Source organism: Salmo trutta, chromosome 31 (assembly GCF_901001165.1).
Source record: "Salmo trutta chromosome 31, fSalTru1.1, whole genome shotgun sequence".
NCBI classification, from domain to species: domain Eukaryota; kingdom Metazoa; phylum Chordata; class Actinopteri; order Salmoniformes; family Salmonidae; genus Salmo; species Salmo trutta.
The window spans coordinates 40,814,158-40,832,457 of NC_042987.1; the positions used below are offsets into that span (position 1 = coordinate 40,814,158).

At 42.7% G+C, this 18,300-nt stretch overlaps 1 protein-coding gene across 1 annotated transcript in view; it reads left to right on the forward strand.

Moving 5' to 3' along the window:
* The window catches only part of LOC115169220 (receptor-type tyrosine-protein phosphatase mu-like), a 27,863-nt gene extending 12,614 nt beyond the window's left edge, over nt 1-15,249 (forward strand). Inside the window, exons 6-8 of the mRNA XM_029724696.1 lie at nt 6,310-6,473; nt 13,058-13,193; nt 14,238-15,249. Of these exons, the coding sequence (XP_029580556.1) occupies nt 6,310-6,473; nt 13,058-13,193; nt 14,238-14,279 (342 nt within the window). The 3' untranslated portion in view covers nt 14,280-15,249. The remainder of the gene's footprint in view (nt 1-6,309; nt 6,474-13,057; nt 13,194-14,237) is intronic.
* Nucleotides 15,250-18,300: the final 3,051 nt, after the last annotated feature.

Genomic DNA, 18,300 nt, shown 5'->3' on the forward strand with positions numbered 1-18,300 from the left:
TTACCTGACCCTAACTACCTTACTTGACACACCTGAACCTAACTACCTTACCTGACACACCTGAACCTAACTACCTTACCTGACCCTAAATACCTTACCTGACACACCTGACCCTAACTACCTTACCTGACACACCTGACCCTAACTACCTTACCTGACCCTAAATACCTTACCTGACACACCTGACCCTAACTACCTTACCTGACACACCTGACCGTAACTACCTTACCTGACACACCTGAACCTAACTACCTTACCTGACACACCTGACCCTAACTACCTTACCTGACACACCTGACCCTAACTACCTTACCTGACCCTAACTACCTTACCTGACCCTAACTACCTTACCTGACACACCTGACCCTAACTACCTTACCTGACACACCTGACCCTAACTACCTTACCTGACCCTAACTACCTTACCTGACACACCTGACCCTAACTATCTTACCTGACGCACCTGACCCTAACTACCTTACCTGACACACCTGACCCTAACTACCTTACCTGACCCTAACTACCTTACCTGACACACCTGACCCTAACTACCTTACCTGACACACCTGACCCTAACTACCTTACCTGACACACCTGACCCTAACTACCTTACCTGACCCTAACTACCTTACCTGACACACATGACCCTAACTACCTTACCTGACCCTAACTACCTTACCTGACACACCTGACCCTAACTACCTTACCTGACACACCTGACCCTAACTACCTTACCTGACCCTAACTACCTTAGCTGACACACCTGACTCTAACTACCTTACCTGACCCTAACTACCTTACAGTACCTGACACACCTGACCCTAACTACCTTACCTGACACACCTGACCCTAACTACCTTACCTGACCCTAACTACCTTACAGTACCTGACACACCTGACCCTAACTACCTTACCTGACACACCTGACCCTAACTACCTTACCTGACCCTAACTACCTTACAGTACCTGACACACATGACCCTAACTACCTTACCTGACACACCTGACCCTAACTACCTTACCTGACCCACCTGACCCTAACTACCTTACCTGACACACCTGACCCGAACTACCTTACCTGACACACATGATCCTAACTACCTTACCTGACCCTAACTACCTTACCTGACACACCTGACCCTAACTACCTTACCTGACCCTAACTACCTTACCTGACACACCTGACCCTAACTACCTTACCTGACACACCTGACCCTAACTACCTTACCTGACCCTAAATACCTTACCTGACACACCTGACCCTAACTACCTTACCTGATCCTAACTACCTTACCTGACACACCTGACCCTAAATACCTTACCTGACACACCTGACCCTAACTACCTTACCTGACCCTAACTACCTTACCTGACACACCTGACCCTAACTACCTTACCTGACACACCTGACCCTAACTATCTTACCTGACACACCTGGCCCTAACTACCTTACCTGACACACCTGACCCTAACTACCTTACCTGACCCTAACTACCTTACCTGACACACCTGACCCTAACTACCTTACCTGACACACCTGACCCTAACTACCTTACCTGACCCTAAATACCTTACCTGACACACCTGACCCTAACTACCTTACCTGACACACCTGACCCTAACTACCTTACCTGACCCTAAATACCTTACCTGACACACCTGACCCTTACTACCTTACCTGACACACCTGACCCTAACTACCTTACCTGACACACCTGACACTAACTACCTTACCTGACACACCTGACCCTAACTACCTTACCTGACACACCTGACCCTAACTACCTTACCTGACCCTAACTACCTTACCTGACACACCTGACCCTAACTACCTTACCTGACCCTAACTACCTTACCTGACACACCTGATCCTAACTACCTTACCTGACACACCTGACCCTAACTACCTTACCTGACCCTAACTACCTTACCTGACACACCTGACCCTAACTACCTTACCTGACCCTAACTACCTTACCTGACACACCTGATCCTAACTACCTTACCTGACACACCTGACCCTAACTATCTTACCTGACACACCTGACCCTAACTACCTTACCTGACCCTAAATACCTTACCTGACACACCTGACCCTAACTACCTTACCTGATCCTAACTACCTTACCTGACACACCTGACCCTAAATACCTTACCTGACACACCTGACCCTAACTACCTTACCTGACCCTAACTACCTTACCTGACACACCTGACCCTAACTACCTTACCTGACACACCTGACCCTAACTATCTTACCTGACACACCTGACCCTAACTACCTTACCTGACCCTAACTACCTTACTTGACACACCTGAACCTAACTACCTTACCTGACACACCTGAACCTAACTACCTTACCTGACCCTAAATACCTTACCTGACACACCTGACCCTAACTACCTTACCTGACACACCTGACCCTAACTACCTTACCTGACCCTAAATACCTTACCTGACACACCTGACCCTAACTACCTTACCTGACACACCTGACCGTAACTACCTTACCTGACACACCTGACCCTAACTACCTTACCTGACACACCTGACCCTAACTACCTTACCTGACACACCTGACCCTAACTACCTTACCTGACCCTAACTACCTTACCTGACCCTAACTACCTTACCTGACACACCTGACCCTAACTACCTTACCTGACACACCTGACCCTAACTACCTTACCTGACCCTAACTACCTTACCTGACACACCTGACCCTAACTATCTTACCTGACGCACCTGACCCTAACTACCTTACCTGACACACCTGACCCTAACTACCTTACCTGACCCTAACTACCTTACCTGACACACCTGACCCTAACTACCTTACCTGACACACCTGACCCTAACTACCTTACCTGACACACCTGACCCTAACTACCTTACCTGACACACATGACCCTAACTACCTTACCTGACCCTAACTACCTTACCTGACACACCTGACCCTAACTACCTTACCTGACACACCTGACCCTAGCTACCTTACCTGACACAGCTGACCCTAACTACCTTACCTGACCCTAACTACCTTACCTGACCCTAACTACCTTACCTGATCTTAACTACCTTACCTGACACACCTGACCCTAACTACCTTACCTAACACACCTGACCCTAACTACCTTACCTGACACACCTGACCCTAACTACCTTACCTGACACACCTGACCCTAACTACCTTACCTGACCCTAAATACCTTACCTGACACACCTGACCCTTACTACCTTACCTGACACACCTGACCGTAACTACCTTACCTGACACACCTGACACTAACTACCTTACCTGACACACCTGAACCTAACTACCTTACCTGACACACCTGACCCTAACTACCTTACCTGACCCTAACTACCTTACCTGACACACCTGACCCTAACTACCTTACCTGACCCTAACTACCTTACCTGACACACCTGACCCTAACTACCTTACCTGACACACCTGACCCTAACTACCTTACCTGACCCTAACTACCTTACCTGACACACCTGACCCTAACTACCTTACCTGACCCTAACTACCTTACCTGACACACCTGATCCTAACTACCTTACCTGACACACCTGACCCTAACTATCTTACCTGACACACCTGACCCTAACTACCTTACCTGACCCTAAATACCTTACCTGACACACCTGACCCTAACTACCTTACCTGATCCTAACTACCTTACCTGACACACCTGACCCTAAATACCTTACCTGACACACCTGACCCTAACTACCTTACCTGATCCTAACTACCTTACCTGACACACCTGACCCTAAATACCTTACCTGACACACCTGACCCTAACTACCTTACCTGACCCTAACTACCTTACCTGACACACCTGACCCTAACTACCTTACCTGACACACCTGACCCTAACTACCTTACCTGACACACCTGACCCTAACTACCTTACCTGACCCTAACTACCTTACCTGACACACATGACCCTAACTACCTTACCTGACCCTAACTACCTTACCTGACACACCTGACCCTAACTACCTTACCTGACCCTAAATACCTTACCTGACACACCTGAACCTAACTACCTTACCTGACACACCTGACCGTAACTACCTTACCTGACACACCTGACCCTAACTACCTTACCTGACACACCTGACCCTAACTACCTTACCTGACACACCTGACCCTAACTACCTTACCTGACACACCTGACCCTAACTACCTTACCTGACCCTAACTACCTTACCTGACCCTAACTACCTTACCTGACACACCTGACCCTAACTACCTTACCTGACACACCTGACCCTAACTACCTTACCTGACCCTAACTACCTTACCTGACACACCTGACCCTAACTATCTTACCTGACGCACCTGACCCTAACTACCTTACCTGACACACCTGACCCTAACTACCTTACCTGACCCTAACTACCTTACCTGACACACATGACCCTAACTACCTTACCTGACACACCTGACCCTAACTACCTTACCTGACACACCTGACCCTAACTACCTTACCTGACACACATGACCCTAACTACCTTACCTGACCCTAACTACCTTACCTGACACACCTGACCCTAACTACCTTACCTGACACACCTGACCCTAGCTACCTTACCTGACACAGCTGACCCTAACTACCTTACCTGACCCTAACTACCTTACCTGATCTTAACTACCTTACCTGACACACCTGACCCTAACTACCTTACCTAACACACCTGACCCTAACTACCTTACCTGACACACCTGACCCTAACTACCTTACCTGGCACACCTGACCCTAACTACCTTACCTGACCCTAACTACCTTACCTGTCCCTAACTACCTTACCTGAGCCTAACTACCTTACCTGACACACCTGACCCTAACTACCTTACCTAACACACCTGACCCTAACTACCTTACCTGACACACCTGACTCTAACTACCTTACCTGATCCTAACTACCTTACCTGACACACCTGACCCTAACTACCTTACCTAACACACCTGAACCTAACTACCTTACCTGACACACCTGACCCTAACTACCTTACCTAACACACCTGACCCTAAATACCTTACCTGACCCTAACTACCTTACCTGACCGTAACTACCTTACCTGACACACCTGACCCTAACTACCTTACCTGACACACATGACTCTAACTACCTTACCGGATCCTAACTACCTTACCTGACACACCTGACCCTAACTACCTTACAGTACCTGACACACCTGAACCTAACTACCTTACCTGACCCTAACTACCTTACCTGACCCTAACTACCTTACCTGATCCTAACTACCTTACCTGACACACCTGACCCTAACTACCTTACCTGACCCTACCTACCTTACAGTACCTGACACACCTGACCCTAACTACCTTACCTGACACACCTGAACCTAACTACCTTACCTGACCCTAACTACCTTACCTGACACACCTGAGCCTAACTACCTTACCTGACACACCTGACCCTAACTACCTTACCTGACACACCTGACCCTAACTACCTTACCTGACCCTAACTATCTTACCTGACACACCTGACCCTAACTATCTTACCTGACACACCTGACCCTAACTACCTTACCTGACCCTAACTACCTTACCTGACACACCTGACCCTAACTACCTTACCTGACACACCTGAGCCTAACTACCTTACCTGACACACCTGACCCTAACTACCTTAGCTGACACACCTGACCCTAACTACCTTACCTGACACACCTGACCCTAACTACCTTACCTGACCCTAACTACCTTACCTGACACACCTGACCCTAACTACCTGTCTGTCTGTTTATTAACCTATATCCACCTGTCTGTCTGTTTATTAACCTATTTCCACCTGTCTGTCTGTTTATCTGTTTATTAACCTATATCTTTACCTGTCATTCTGTTTATTAACCTATATCCACCTGTCTGACTGTTTGGTAACCTATATCCTCCTGTCTGTCTGTTTATTAACCTATATCCACCTGTCTTTCTGTGTTTTAACCTATAGCCACCTGTCTGTCTGTTTATTAACCTATATCCACCTGTCTTTTTGTGTTTTAACCTATATCTACATGTCTGTTTGTTATTAACCTATATCCACCTGTCTGTCTGTTATTAACCTATATCTACCTGTCTGTCTGTTATTAATCTATATCTACCTGTCTGTCTGTTATTAATCTATATCTACCTGTCTGTCTGTTATTAACTTATTTCCACCTGTCTGTCTGTTTATTAACCGATACCCACCTGTCTGTCTGTTATTAATCTATATCCACCTGTCTGTCTGTTTATGAACCTGTATCTATCTGTCTGTCTCTCCAGCCTCAGGATGGGTATCGTATGGTCCAACAGTTCCAGTTCCTGGGCTGGCCCATGTACCGAGACACGCCCATGTCCAAACGCTCCTTCCTGAAGCTCATCAGACAGGTGGACAAATGGCAGGAGGAGTATGATGGAGGAGAGGGCCGCACGGTGGTGCACTGTCTGTAAGTACCACACACACTACCACACACACTACCACACACACACACTACCACACACACACACTACCACACACACTACCACACACACACACTACCACACACACACACTACCACACACACTAACACTAACACACACACACACTACCACACACACTAACACACCCACTACCACACACACACACACACTACCACACACACTAACGCTAACACACACACACACTACCACACACACTAACACTAACACACACTACCACTAACACACACACTAACACTAACACACACACACACTACCACACACACTAACGCTAACACACACACACACTACCACACACACTAACACTAACACACACACACACTCCCACACACACTACCACACACACTACCACACACACTACCACTAACACTAACACACACTAACACTACCACACACACTACCACACACACTACCACTAACACTAACACACACTAACACTAACACACACTAACACTAACACACACACACGCTAACACACACACACACACACAATAACACACACACACACTAACACTAACACTAACACACACACACACTAACACACACACACACACACACTAACACACACACACACACTAACACTAACACACACACACACTAACACACACTAACACACACTAACACACATACACACTAACACACACTAACACACACACTAACACACACTAACACACACACTAACACACACTAACACACACACACACACTACCACTAACACACACACACACACACTAACACACACTAACACACACACTAACACACACACACACACACACACACTACTACTAACACACACACTAACACACACACTAACACAAAGGGACATACACACACATTGTCTGCAAGTCACAATCACATGTAGTTCCGCTTTCTGTAAGGGGTTCCCGAGTGGCGCAGCAGTCTAAGGCACTGCATCTTAGTGCAAGAGGCGTCACTACAGTCCCTGGTTTGAATCCAGGCTGCATCACATCCGGACGTGATTGGGAGTCCCATAGGATGAATCTGGATCAACACTCTAAACAGCCTCCCTGGATCAACACTCCAAACAGCCTCCCTGGATCAACACTCCAAACAGCCTCCCTGGATCGACACTCCAAACAGCCTCCCTGGATCAACACTCCAAACAGCCTCCCTGGATCGACACTCCAAACAGCCTCCCTGGATCAACACTCCAAACAGCCTCCCTGGATCGACACTCCAAACAGCCTCCCTGGATCGACACTCCAAACAGCCTCCCTGGATCAACACTCCAAACAGCCTCCATGGATCAACACTCCAAACAGCCTCCCTGGATCAACACTCCAAACAGTCTCCATGGATCAACACTCTAAACAGCCTCCCTGGATCAACACTCCAAACAGCCTCCCTGGATCAACACTCCAAACAGCCTCCCTGGATCAACACTCCAAACAGCCTCCCTGGATCAACACTCCAAACAGCCTCCCTGGATCAACACTCCAAACAACCTCCCTGGATCAACACTCTAAACAGCCTCCCTGGATCAACACTCCAAACAGCCTCCCTGGATCAACACTCCAAACAGCCTCCCTGGATCAACACTCCAAACAGCCTCCCTGGATCAACACTCTAAACAGCCTCCCTGGATCAACACTCCAAACAGCCTCCCTGGATCAACACTCCAAACAGCCTCCCTGGATCAACACTCCAAACAGCCTCCCTGGATCAACACTCCAAACAGCCTCCCTGGATCAACACTCCAAACAGCCTCCCTGGATCAACACTCCAAACAGCCTCCCTGGATCAACACTCCAAACAGCCTACTCGACCACTCGGAGGTGTCCGCATGGTCCTAAAGCACACCGTTGCCTCGTTTTGTATCACTTTCCAATGATAAAACTGTGGCAATTGTTTAACGCTGTTTCTATCACACTCCAATTATAAAACTAGGTTGGGGGGAATGTAATGTAGAGTAGTATGAATTAGAGTAGTTAGAGTAGTTAGAGTAGTTAGAGTAGTATGAATTAGAGTAGTTAGAGTAGTATGAATTAGAGTAGTTAGAGTAGTATGAATTAGAGTAGTATGAGTAGTATGAATTAGAGTAGTATGAGTAGTATGAGTTAGAGTAGTTAGAGTAGTATGAATTAGAGTAGTTAGAGTAGTTAGAGTAGTATGAGTTAGAGTAGTTAGAGTAGTATGAATTAGAGTAGTTAGAGTAGTATGAATTAGAGTAGTTAGAGTAGTTAGAGTAGTATGAGTAGTATGAGTTAGAGTAGTTAGAGTAGTTAGAGTAGTATGAATTAGAGTAGTTAGAGTAGTATGAGTTAGAGTAGTTAGAGTAGTATGAGTTAGAGTAGTATGAGTTAGAGTAGTTAGAGTAGTATGAGTTAGAGTAGTTAGAGTAGTATGAGTTAGAGTAGTTAGAGTAGTATGAGTTAGAGTAGTATGAATTAGAGTAGTATGAGTTAGAGTAGTTAGAGTAGTATGAATTAGAGTAGTATGAGTTAGAGTAGTTAGAGTAGTTAGAGTAGTTAGAGAAGTATGAGTTAGAGTAGTTAGAGTAGTATGAGTTAGAGTAGTTAGAGTAGTATGAATTAGAGTAGTTAGAGTAGTATGAATTAGAGTAGTTAGAGTAGTATGAGTTAGAGTAGTTAGAGTAGTTAGAGTAGTATGAGTTAGAGTAGTTAGAGTAGTATGAATTAGAGTAGTTAGAGTAGTATGAATTAGAGTAGTTAGAGTAGTATGAGTTAGAGTAGTTAGAGTAGTATGAGTTAGAGTAGTTAGAGTAGTATGAATTAGAGTAGTTAGAGTAGTATGAATTAGAGTAGTTAGAGTAGTATGAGTTAGAGTAGTTAGAGTAGTATGAGTTAGAGTAGTTAGAGTAGTTAGAGTAGTATGAGTTAGAGTAGTATGAGTTAGAGTAGTATGAATTAGAGTAGTATGAGTTAGAGTAGTTAGAGTAGTATGAGTTAGAGTAGTTAGAGTAGTTAGAGTAGTATGAGTTAGAGTAGTATGAATTAGAGTAGTTAGAGTAGTATGAATTAGAGTAGTTAGAGTAGTATGAATTAGAGTAGTTAGAGTAGTTAGAGTAGTATGAGTTAGAGTAGTTAGAGTAGTATGAGTTAGAGTAGATAGAGTAGTATGAGTTAGAGTAGTTAGAGTAGTATGAATTAGAGTAGTATGAATTAGAGTAGTTAGAGTAGTATGAGTTAGAGTAGTTAGAGTAGTATGAGTTAGAGTAGTATGAGTTAGAGTAGTTAGAGTAATATGAGTTAGAGTAGTTAGAGTAGTTAGAGTAGTATGAATTAGAGTAGTTAGAGTAGTATGAGTTAGAGTAGTTAGAGTAGTATGAGTTAGAGTAGTTAGAGTAATATGAGTTAGAGTAGTATGAGTAGTATGAGTTAGAGTAGTTAGAGTAGTATGAATTAGAGTAGTATGAATTAGAGTAGTATGAGTTAGAGTAGTATGAGTTAGAGTAGTTAGAGTAGTTAGAGTAGTATGAGTTAGAGTAGTATGAGTTAGAGTAGTTAGAGTAGTTAGAGTAGTATGAGTTAGAGTAGTATGAGTTAGAGTAGTTAGAGTAGTATGAGTTAGAGTAGTTAGAGTAGTATGAGTTAGAGTAGTTAGAGTAGTATGAGTTAGAGTAGTTAGAGTAGTATGAATTAGAGTAGTTAGAGTAGTTAGAATAGTATGAGTTAGAGTAGTTAGAGTAGTATGAGTTAGAGTAGTTAGAGTAGTATGAGTTAGAGTAGTTAGAGTAGTTAGAGTAGTATGAGTTAGAGTAGTTAGAGTAGTTAGAGTAGTATGAGTTAGAGTAGTTAGAGTAGTATGAGTTAGAGTAGTTAGAGTAGTATGAGTTAGAGTAGTTAGAGTAGTTAGAGTAGTTAGAATAGTATGAGTTAGAGTAGTTAGAGTAGTATGAGTTAGAGTAGTTAGAGTAGTTAGAGTAGTTAGAGTAGTATGAGTTAGAGTAGTATGAGTTAGAGTAGTATGAGTTAGAGTAGTTAGAGTAGTTAGAATAGTATGAGTTAGAGTAGTTAGAGTAGTATGAGTTAGAGTAGTATGAGTTAGAGTAGTTAGAGTAGTTAGAATAGTATGAGTTAGAGTAGTATGAGTTAGAGTAGTATGAGTTAGAGTAGTTAGAGTAGTTAGAATAGTATGAGTTAGAGTAGTATGAGTTAGAGTAGTATGAGTTAGAGTAGTTAGAGTAGTATGAGTTAGAGTAGTTAGAGTAGTTAGAGTAGTTAGAATAGTATGAGTTAGAGTAGTTAGAGTAGTTAGAGTAGTATGAGTTAGAGTAGTTAGAGTAGTTAGAGTAGTATGAGTTAGAGTAGTTAAAGTAGTATGAGTTAGAGTAGTTAGAGTAGTATGAGTTAGAGTAGTTAGAGTAGTTAGAGTAGTTAAAGTAGTTAGAGAAGTTAGAGTAGTATGAGTTAGAGGAGTTAGAGTAGTATGAGTTAGAGTAGTTAGAGTAGTATGAGTTAGAGTAGTTAGAGTAGTATGAATTAGAGTAGTTAGAGTAGTTAGAATAGTATGAGTTAGAGTAGTTAGAGTAGTATGAGTTAGAGTAGTATGAGTTAGAGTAGTTAGAGTAGTATGAGTTAGAGTAGTTAGAGTAGTATGAATTAGAGTAGTTAGAGTAGTTAGAATAGTATGAGTTAGAGTAGTTAGAGTAGTATGAGTTAGAGTAGTTAGAGTAGTATGAGTTAGAGTAGTTAGAGTAGTTAGAGTAGTTAGAATAGTATGAGTTAGAGTAGTTAGAGTAGTATGAGTTAGAGTAGTTAGAGTAGCTAGAGTAGTAAGAGTAGTATGAGTTAGAGTAGTATGAGTTAGAGTAGTATGAGTTAGAGTAGTTAGAGTAGTTAGAATAGTATGAGTTAGAGTAGTTAGAGTAGTATGAGTTAGAGTAGTATGAGTTAGAGTAGTTAGAGTAGTTAGAATAGTATGAGTTAGAGTAGTATGAGTTAGAGTAGTATGAGTTAGAGTAGTTAGAGTAGTATGAGTTAGAGTAGTTAGAGTAGTTAGAATAGTATGAGTTAGAGTAGTTAGAGTAGTTAGAGTAGTATGAGTTAGAGTAGTTAGAGTAGTTAGAGTAGTATGAGTTAGAGTAGTTAAAGTAGTATGAGTTAGAGTAGTTAGAGTAGTATGAGTTAGAGTAGTTAGAGTAGTTAGAGTAGTTAAAGTAGTTAGAGAAGTTAGAGTAGTTAGAGTAGGCCTGCTGAGATTCTACTTTCAATCAAAACAAATGTTATTTGTCACATGCGTCGAATACAACAGGTGTAGTAGACCTTACAGTGAAATGCTGAATACAACAGGTGTAGTAGACCTCACAGTGAAATGCTGAATACAACAGGTGTAGTAGACCTCACAGTGAAATGCTGAATACAACAGGTGTAGTAGACCTCACAGTGAAATGCTGAATACAACAGGTGTAGTAGACCTTACAGTGAAATGCTGAATACAACAGGTGTAGTAGACCTCACAGTGAAATGCTGAATACAACAGGTGTAGTAGACCTCACAGTGAAATGCTGAATACAACAGGTGTAGACCTCACAGTGAAATGCTGAATACAACAGGTGTAGTAGACCTTACAGTGAAATGCTGAATACAACAGTTGTAGACCTCACAGTGAAATACTGAATACAACAGGTGTAGTAGACCTCACAGTGAAATGCTGAATACAACAGGTGTAGTAGACCTCACAGTGAAATGCTGAATACAACAGGTGTAGACCTCACAGTGAAATGCTGAATACAACAGGTGTAGTAGACCTTACAGTGAAATGCTGAATACAACAGGTGTAGTAGACCTCACAGTTAAATGCTGAATACAACAAATGTAGTAGACCTCACAGTGAAATGCTGAATACAACAGGTGTAGTAGACCTTACAGTGAAATGCTGAATACAACAGGTGTAGTAGACCTCACAGTTAAATGCTGAATACAACAAATGTAGTAGACCTCACAGTGAAATGCTGAATACAACAGGTGTAGTAGACCTTACAGTGAAACGCTGAATACAACAGGTGTAGTAGACCTCACAGTTAAATGCTGAATACAACAAATGTAGTAGACCTCACAGTGAAATGCTGAATACAACAGGTGTAGTAGACCTTACAGTGAAATGCTGAATACAACAGGTGTAGGTAGACCTTACAGTGAAATGCTTACTGACAAGCCCTCGCAGTTTTTAAGAAAATAAGTGTTAAGAAAGTATTTACTAAAAGAAACTGAAGTAAATATAAAAAAATTAAGATATAGAAAAATGTATATAAATAAATAATTAAATCTTTTGAAATCATGACAGGGGAAACACCCCCATCTGCTGGTCAACCACGCTCACTGCTCCCTACACCAGAGAGAGTGGTACTTTAGAACTATTCACCAGAGTCGACTAATTGCTTTGAGCTCTAATGAATAATGTAGACTATTCTCTCCCTATTTCCACCATAACCTTTTGCCTTGTGTCTCTCCAAAAGGGAATTGTGTTAGCTCTATTCATTACATATCTATCTGTTTCACCTCCTCTCTCTCCCTCTCTCTCTCTCTCTCTACCCCCCCCCCCCCCCCCCCGTCTCCCTCCCTCCCTGCAGTAACGGAGGAGGCCGCAGTGGGACGTTCTGTGCCATCAGCATCGTGTGTGAGATGTTACAACATCAACGTTCTGTAGACGTTTTCCACGCCGTCAAAACACTGAGGAACAACAAACCCAACATGGTCGACCTACTGGTAGGAAAACACTATAGATGACCTACTGGTAGGAAACAGATGACCAACTGGTAGGAAACAGATGACCTACTGGTAGGAAACACTACAGATGACCTACTGGTAGGAAACAGATGACCTACTGGTAGGAAACAGATGACCTACTGGTAGGAAACACTACAGATGACCTACTGGTAGGAAACACTACAGATGACCTACTGGTAGGAAACACTACAGATGACCTACTGGTAGGAAACACTACAGATGACCTACTGGTAGGAAACAGATGACCTACTGGTAGGAAACACTACAGATGACCTACTGGTAGGAAAACATGTTCTGTCATCATTAATACTACAGATGACCTACTGGTAGGAAATACTACAGATGACCTACTGGTATGGTACTAAGTCCTCTCTCCTAGCCTGGTCCCATAGGGTCAGTGTCAAGTCATGACAAGACAGCACAATATCTTGTTCAATGTAGTGTGTCAGTGTTTTATGTAGCCTAGATCAGATCAGTGTTTATGTAGCCTAGATCAGATCAGTGTTTATGTAGCCTAGATCAGATCAGTGTTTATGTAGCCTAGATCAGATCAGTGTTTATGTAGCCTAGAGCAGATCAGTGTTTATGTAGCCTAGATCAGATCAGTGTTTATGTAGCCTAGATCAGCTCAGTGTTTATGTAGCCTAGATCAGATCAGTGTTTATGTGGCCTAGATCAGATCAGTGTTTATGTAGCCTAGATCAAATCAGTGTTTATGTAGCCTAGATCAGATCAGTGTTTATGTAGCCTAGATCAGATCAGTGTTTATGTGGCCTAGATCAGATCAGTGTTTTATGTAGCCTAGATCAGATCAGTGTTTATGTAGCCTAGATCAGATCAGTGTTTATGTAGCCTAGATCAGATCAGTGTTTATGTGGCCTAGATCAGATCAGTGTTTATGTGGCCTAGATCAGATCAGTGTTTATGTGGCCTAGAGCAGATCAGTGTCTATGTAGCCTAGATCAAATCAGTGTTTATGTGGCCTAGAAGAATACCAGCCCCTTGTTTATTTCTATTCTACAGGATCAGTACAAGTTCTGCTATGAAGTGCCTCTGGAGTACTAGAACACTGAACAGGAGGCTGAGCCTGGATGCAGATCTAGACTGGACTGAAGGGGTTTGGGACTTTACAAAAGACTGCAGCACAGACCGACTGGTGTTATCGTGGTCAAACAACTGGAGCAAGGCAACACAGCAAGCACACAGACACACGCAGAGCTCTGTCTCTCTCTGTCTCTCTCTCTCTCTGTCTCTCTCGCTCTCTCTCTCTCTCTCTCTCTTCTCTCTCTCTCTCTCTCTCGCTTGTGTTCCTGTGGTTTTTTCTTTGCCTCTATATCCTCATCGGATGACAACAACAACATGCATCAATACTTTCCCATTTCTTGTGGAATGTGGTCTATACTGTACGTAACGTGTTCATTTTATATATATATATATATATCTCTTTCCGTCCAAATCATGTTTTACTAGAAGTTAAAATGCCTAAATGTTACCGTACTGTATGTCCTGCAAAATAGGAAAATTCAACATGGATTATTGTGGTTAACGGTTTATGCCATCAGAAAAGGGAAGGAGTCGGCACAACCGTAGAAATAGAATCACTAGATCCGAGATCACCGTTCAGGTCAATGGGTCTGTAACGGGTGGGCCGGCGGCTATGATTTCACCTTCTATCCTTCCTGTTTCGAGGGATCCACAACTTTTTTTTGATGTTGTGCATTTTCCATTGTGTTTCTAGTTGTGCATATTGTAAATATCTCTGTACATTATTTATTTGCAGTCTGTATGTAATAATGGTGAATGACAGTTTAAGTGACTCATCTTTTATGGGTTTATTGATTTGATTGATTGTGTTGTTGTGAGCATGTGTTTTTTTGGGGGGGGGGGGGGTCATATTTTATGACAGGTAAATTCCACTAGAACATAAATGTAGCTACAGTATAAAAATGATTGGTGGTGGTGTTGTTTTTCTTTGTTTCAGCTTAACGCGATGACATGAAATGTAAATAAAGGATGTGATCTGTTGCCAGTGTCATTTCGGTACAGTTAAATATGTTACTGTGAGACGTGATGTTATAGGGACATCTAGTGGGGAGAGTCAGAAAAGCAGTCTAGAATACTTCATATTACATTTACATTTAAGTCATTTAGCAGACGCTCTTATCCAGAGCGACTTACAAATTGGTGCATTCACCTATAATATCCATATTACAGTTTTTTTTCATTTGTTTAAGTACAATTTTGAAAACAGGGCCCGGTTTGTCAAAACACTACACACAATTAGCACAACCCTACACCAAAGTAGCACAACACTTCAGATCATTTGCAAAATGGAAAACGTTTGTCAACTATACACAACTTCATAAAAACTATATTTCGTTACCATACGAAACACACATTTCATATGACTTCAATCTTTTTGAACCAGTTACACACTGCTGTTGCTAACCTAAAACACGTTTAGCAAGTCTAATTGTCAGTGATTAGAGTTCTGTAAATGAAGTACACAGAGAAAGTGCAACTATACAACCACTACACAAGACCAATGCTGCAGACTGAGGAAAATATCATTTATTTCTCTCCATATACCCAAATCAGTCAACATGTCAACATGGAGAATCACAACAAAACATGTCCCAGTTTTCATGCTACTACAGTAGTGTGCATAACACTGTTAGCTCAGCAAACAGACAAACGGAAAATACTGTATCCAGTACAGGTTTCAATTACAGTAAATAACAACAACAAACATAAAAAAATTATCTGAAAAAAACTGACAATATTGTACAGAAAATACTACAGTAAACATACTATACGTGATCTTTGCCTAGCTGGATCTGTCCAGAGAATTTCATCAACATCACAAGCAATATCCTCATTAGCAAGACAGCGCGGGAAGAACCGTCTTGAATGTCGAATCCATCCTTGCACAGCTGCGGCGTGGACTTGGTCACAGGCGTCCTCCATGGCCTGAATGAGGGGTATCTGAGCCTGGGGCTGGAGATCGTAAACCTTCCACCGCCATGCAGAGAAAAACTCTTCCATAGGGTTTAGAAACGGAGAGTATGGTGGAAGGTATAGTACTGTCAACTGTGGATGGTGTTGAAACCAGTTCTGGACCAAAGCAGAGCGCTGGAATGACACATTGTCCCAGATGACAGTGTGTTGCATCTGGTGCATTTCATTACCTGCTGTGACGATGTGGTGCAGTCGGTCCAAAAATGGCAGAATGTGAGGTGTGTTGTAAGGCCCCATTTTGGCATGACGGAGGGAGAACCCCATGCTGTGAAATGGCAGCGCAAAGAGTGATGTTACCCCCACGTTGTCCTGGGACATTGATTATAGCCCTGTGGCCAATGATAATTCTGCCTCTCCTTCTTGCTTTTGTGAGGTTGAACCCTGCCTCATCAATATATATATGAATTCATGCAGGATTTCCTCAGCATCCATCTTCAAAACTCCCTGAAATACAGTGAAAGACAAGATTGTGTAGTTCAGGATAGGTCTAGTATACAGTCAATGTAAAAAAAGTCATGTGTGTAGTATGCAACATCACAGTGCTAAAGTGAACAATACAAACCTCCACATACTCATTGCCGCAGCCGTTTGACCCTCTCTGAATTCCGCATTAAAAGGCATCTCGATAAAGTTGTTTTCATTTGAACCTGATGTCTTTTCAGGATGCGTGCCAGTGTTGACTGAGAGACCTGATGGACATTATTGAAAATGGCATGGTCACCGATAATGTTGGCTTGTAGTTCTCTGAGCCTGATAGCATTATTGGCCAAAACCATGTTTATTATCTCTCTCTCTTGTTCTTGCATGAATATGGGCCCCCTTCCTCCTTGTCGTTCCCGACCCTCAATCCTATGTAGAGAATAATACATGTAACTTACTGTACAATGTAACAGGAAGGGGTATCACAAGTGCTGATATGGTGCATACAATAAGCGGCTGATTACTGTTAACTGTAGAGAGATCTTCTTTTACCTGTTTTCCTGTCGAAAAAGTCCTTATGACAGATGCCACTGTATATCTGCTAAGATTTGGCTGAACTCTCAGTCCAGCCTCCCTCAGCGTCAATCCGTGGTTCACAACACGGTCCACTAGTGTTGCACGAATGTCATTTGATAAATTTGGTCCTCTTCTTCTTTGTGCACGTTCTCCTCCTGCTTCAGGTCTTCCTCGACCTCTGGCTCGGCCTCTTCCTCTTCCTCTACCTCCTTCTCCTCCTCTGTGTTCTCCTCCTCTGTGTTCTCCTCCTCTGTGTTCTCCTCCTCCTCCTCCTCTGTGTTCTCCTCCTCTACCTCCTCCTCCTCCTCTCACCCTCACTCTTCTTCTGACTCCTTCCATTTTGGTTGAAGGCAGGTGAACCTACCTGCTGCATTTGTATAGTGCTTAAACCTGATTGGTGTGTCTACAATTTAGCAATCGTGTGTTTGTGCACCTGATGGCTGTGTTTAACAGATTGGCTCATAGATGTGGTCATTTGACAGTCAGTTGCTTTGGAATTGCAAGGAAGTGACATCATGATATACTTCTGTGTCTGATGTATACAAGTGTGTTTAGTGTTTTGCAAATCACTGTGTGTAATGTTTTGCAAATAGTGTGAAGCTGACAATGTGCTTACAGTTGTGCAAATCTAGCCTTGTGTTTTGCTCCTTGCTAATTGTGGGAAAAGTTAAACATTTTAGTGTGTAAGCAATCGTAAAAAACTGTAAATCCAATTGTACTTGTCACAAGCACTGAATACAACTTACAAGCCCTTAACCAGCAATGCTGTTCAAGAAATAGAGGTAAGAAAATATTTACTAAAATAAATAAAAAGTAACACAATAAAATAACGAGGCTATATACAGGGGGTACCGGTACAGAGTCAATGTGGAGGCTATATACAGGGGGTACCGGTACAGTGTCAATGTGGAGGCTATATACAGGGGGTACCGGTACAGAGTCAATGTGGAGGCTATATACAGGGTGTTACGGTACAGAGTCAATGTGGAGGCTATATACAGGGGGTACCGGTACAGAGTCAATGTGGAGGCTATATACAGGGGTACCGGTACAGAGTCAATGTGGAGGCTAT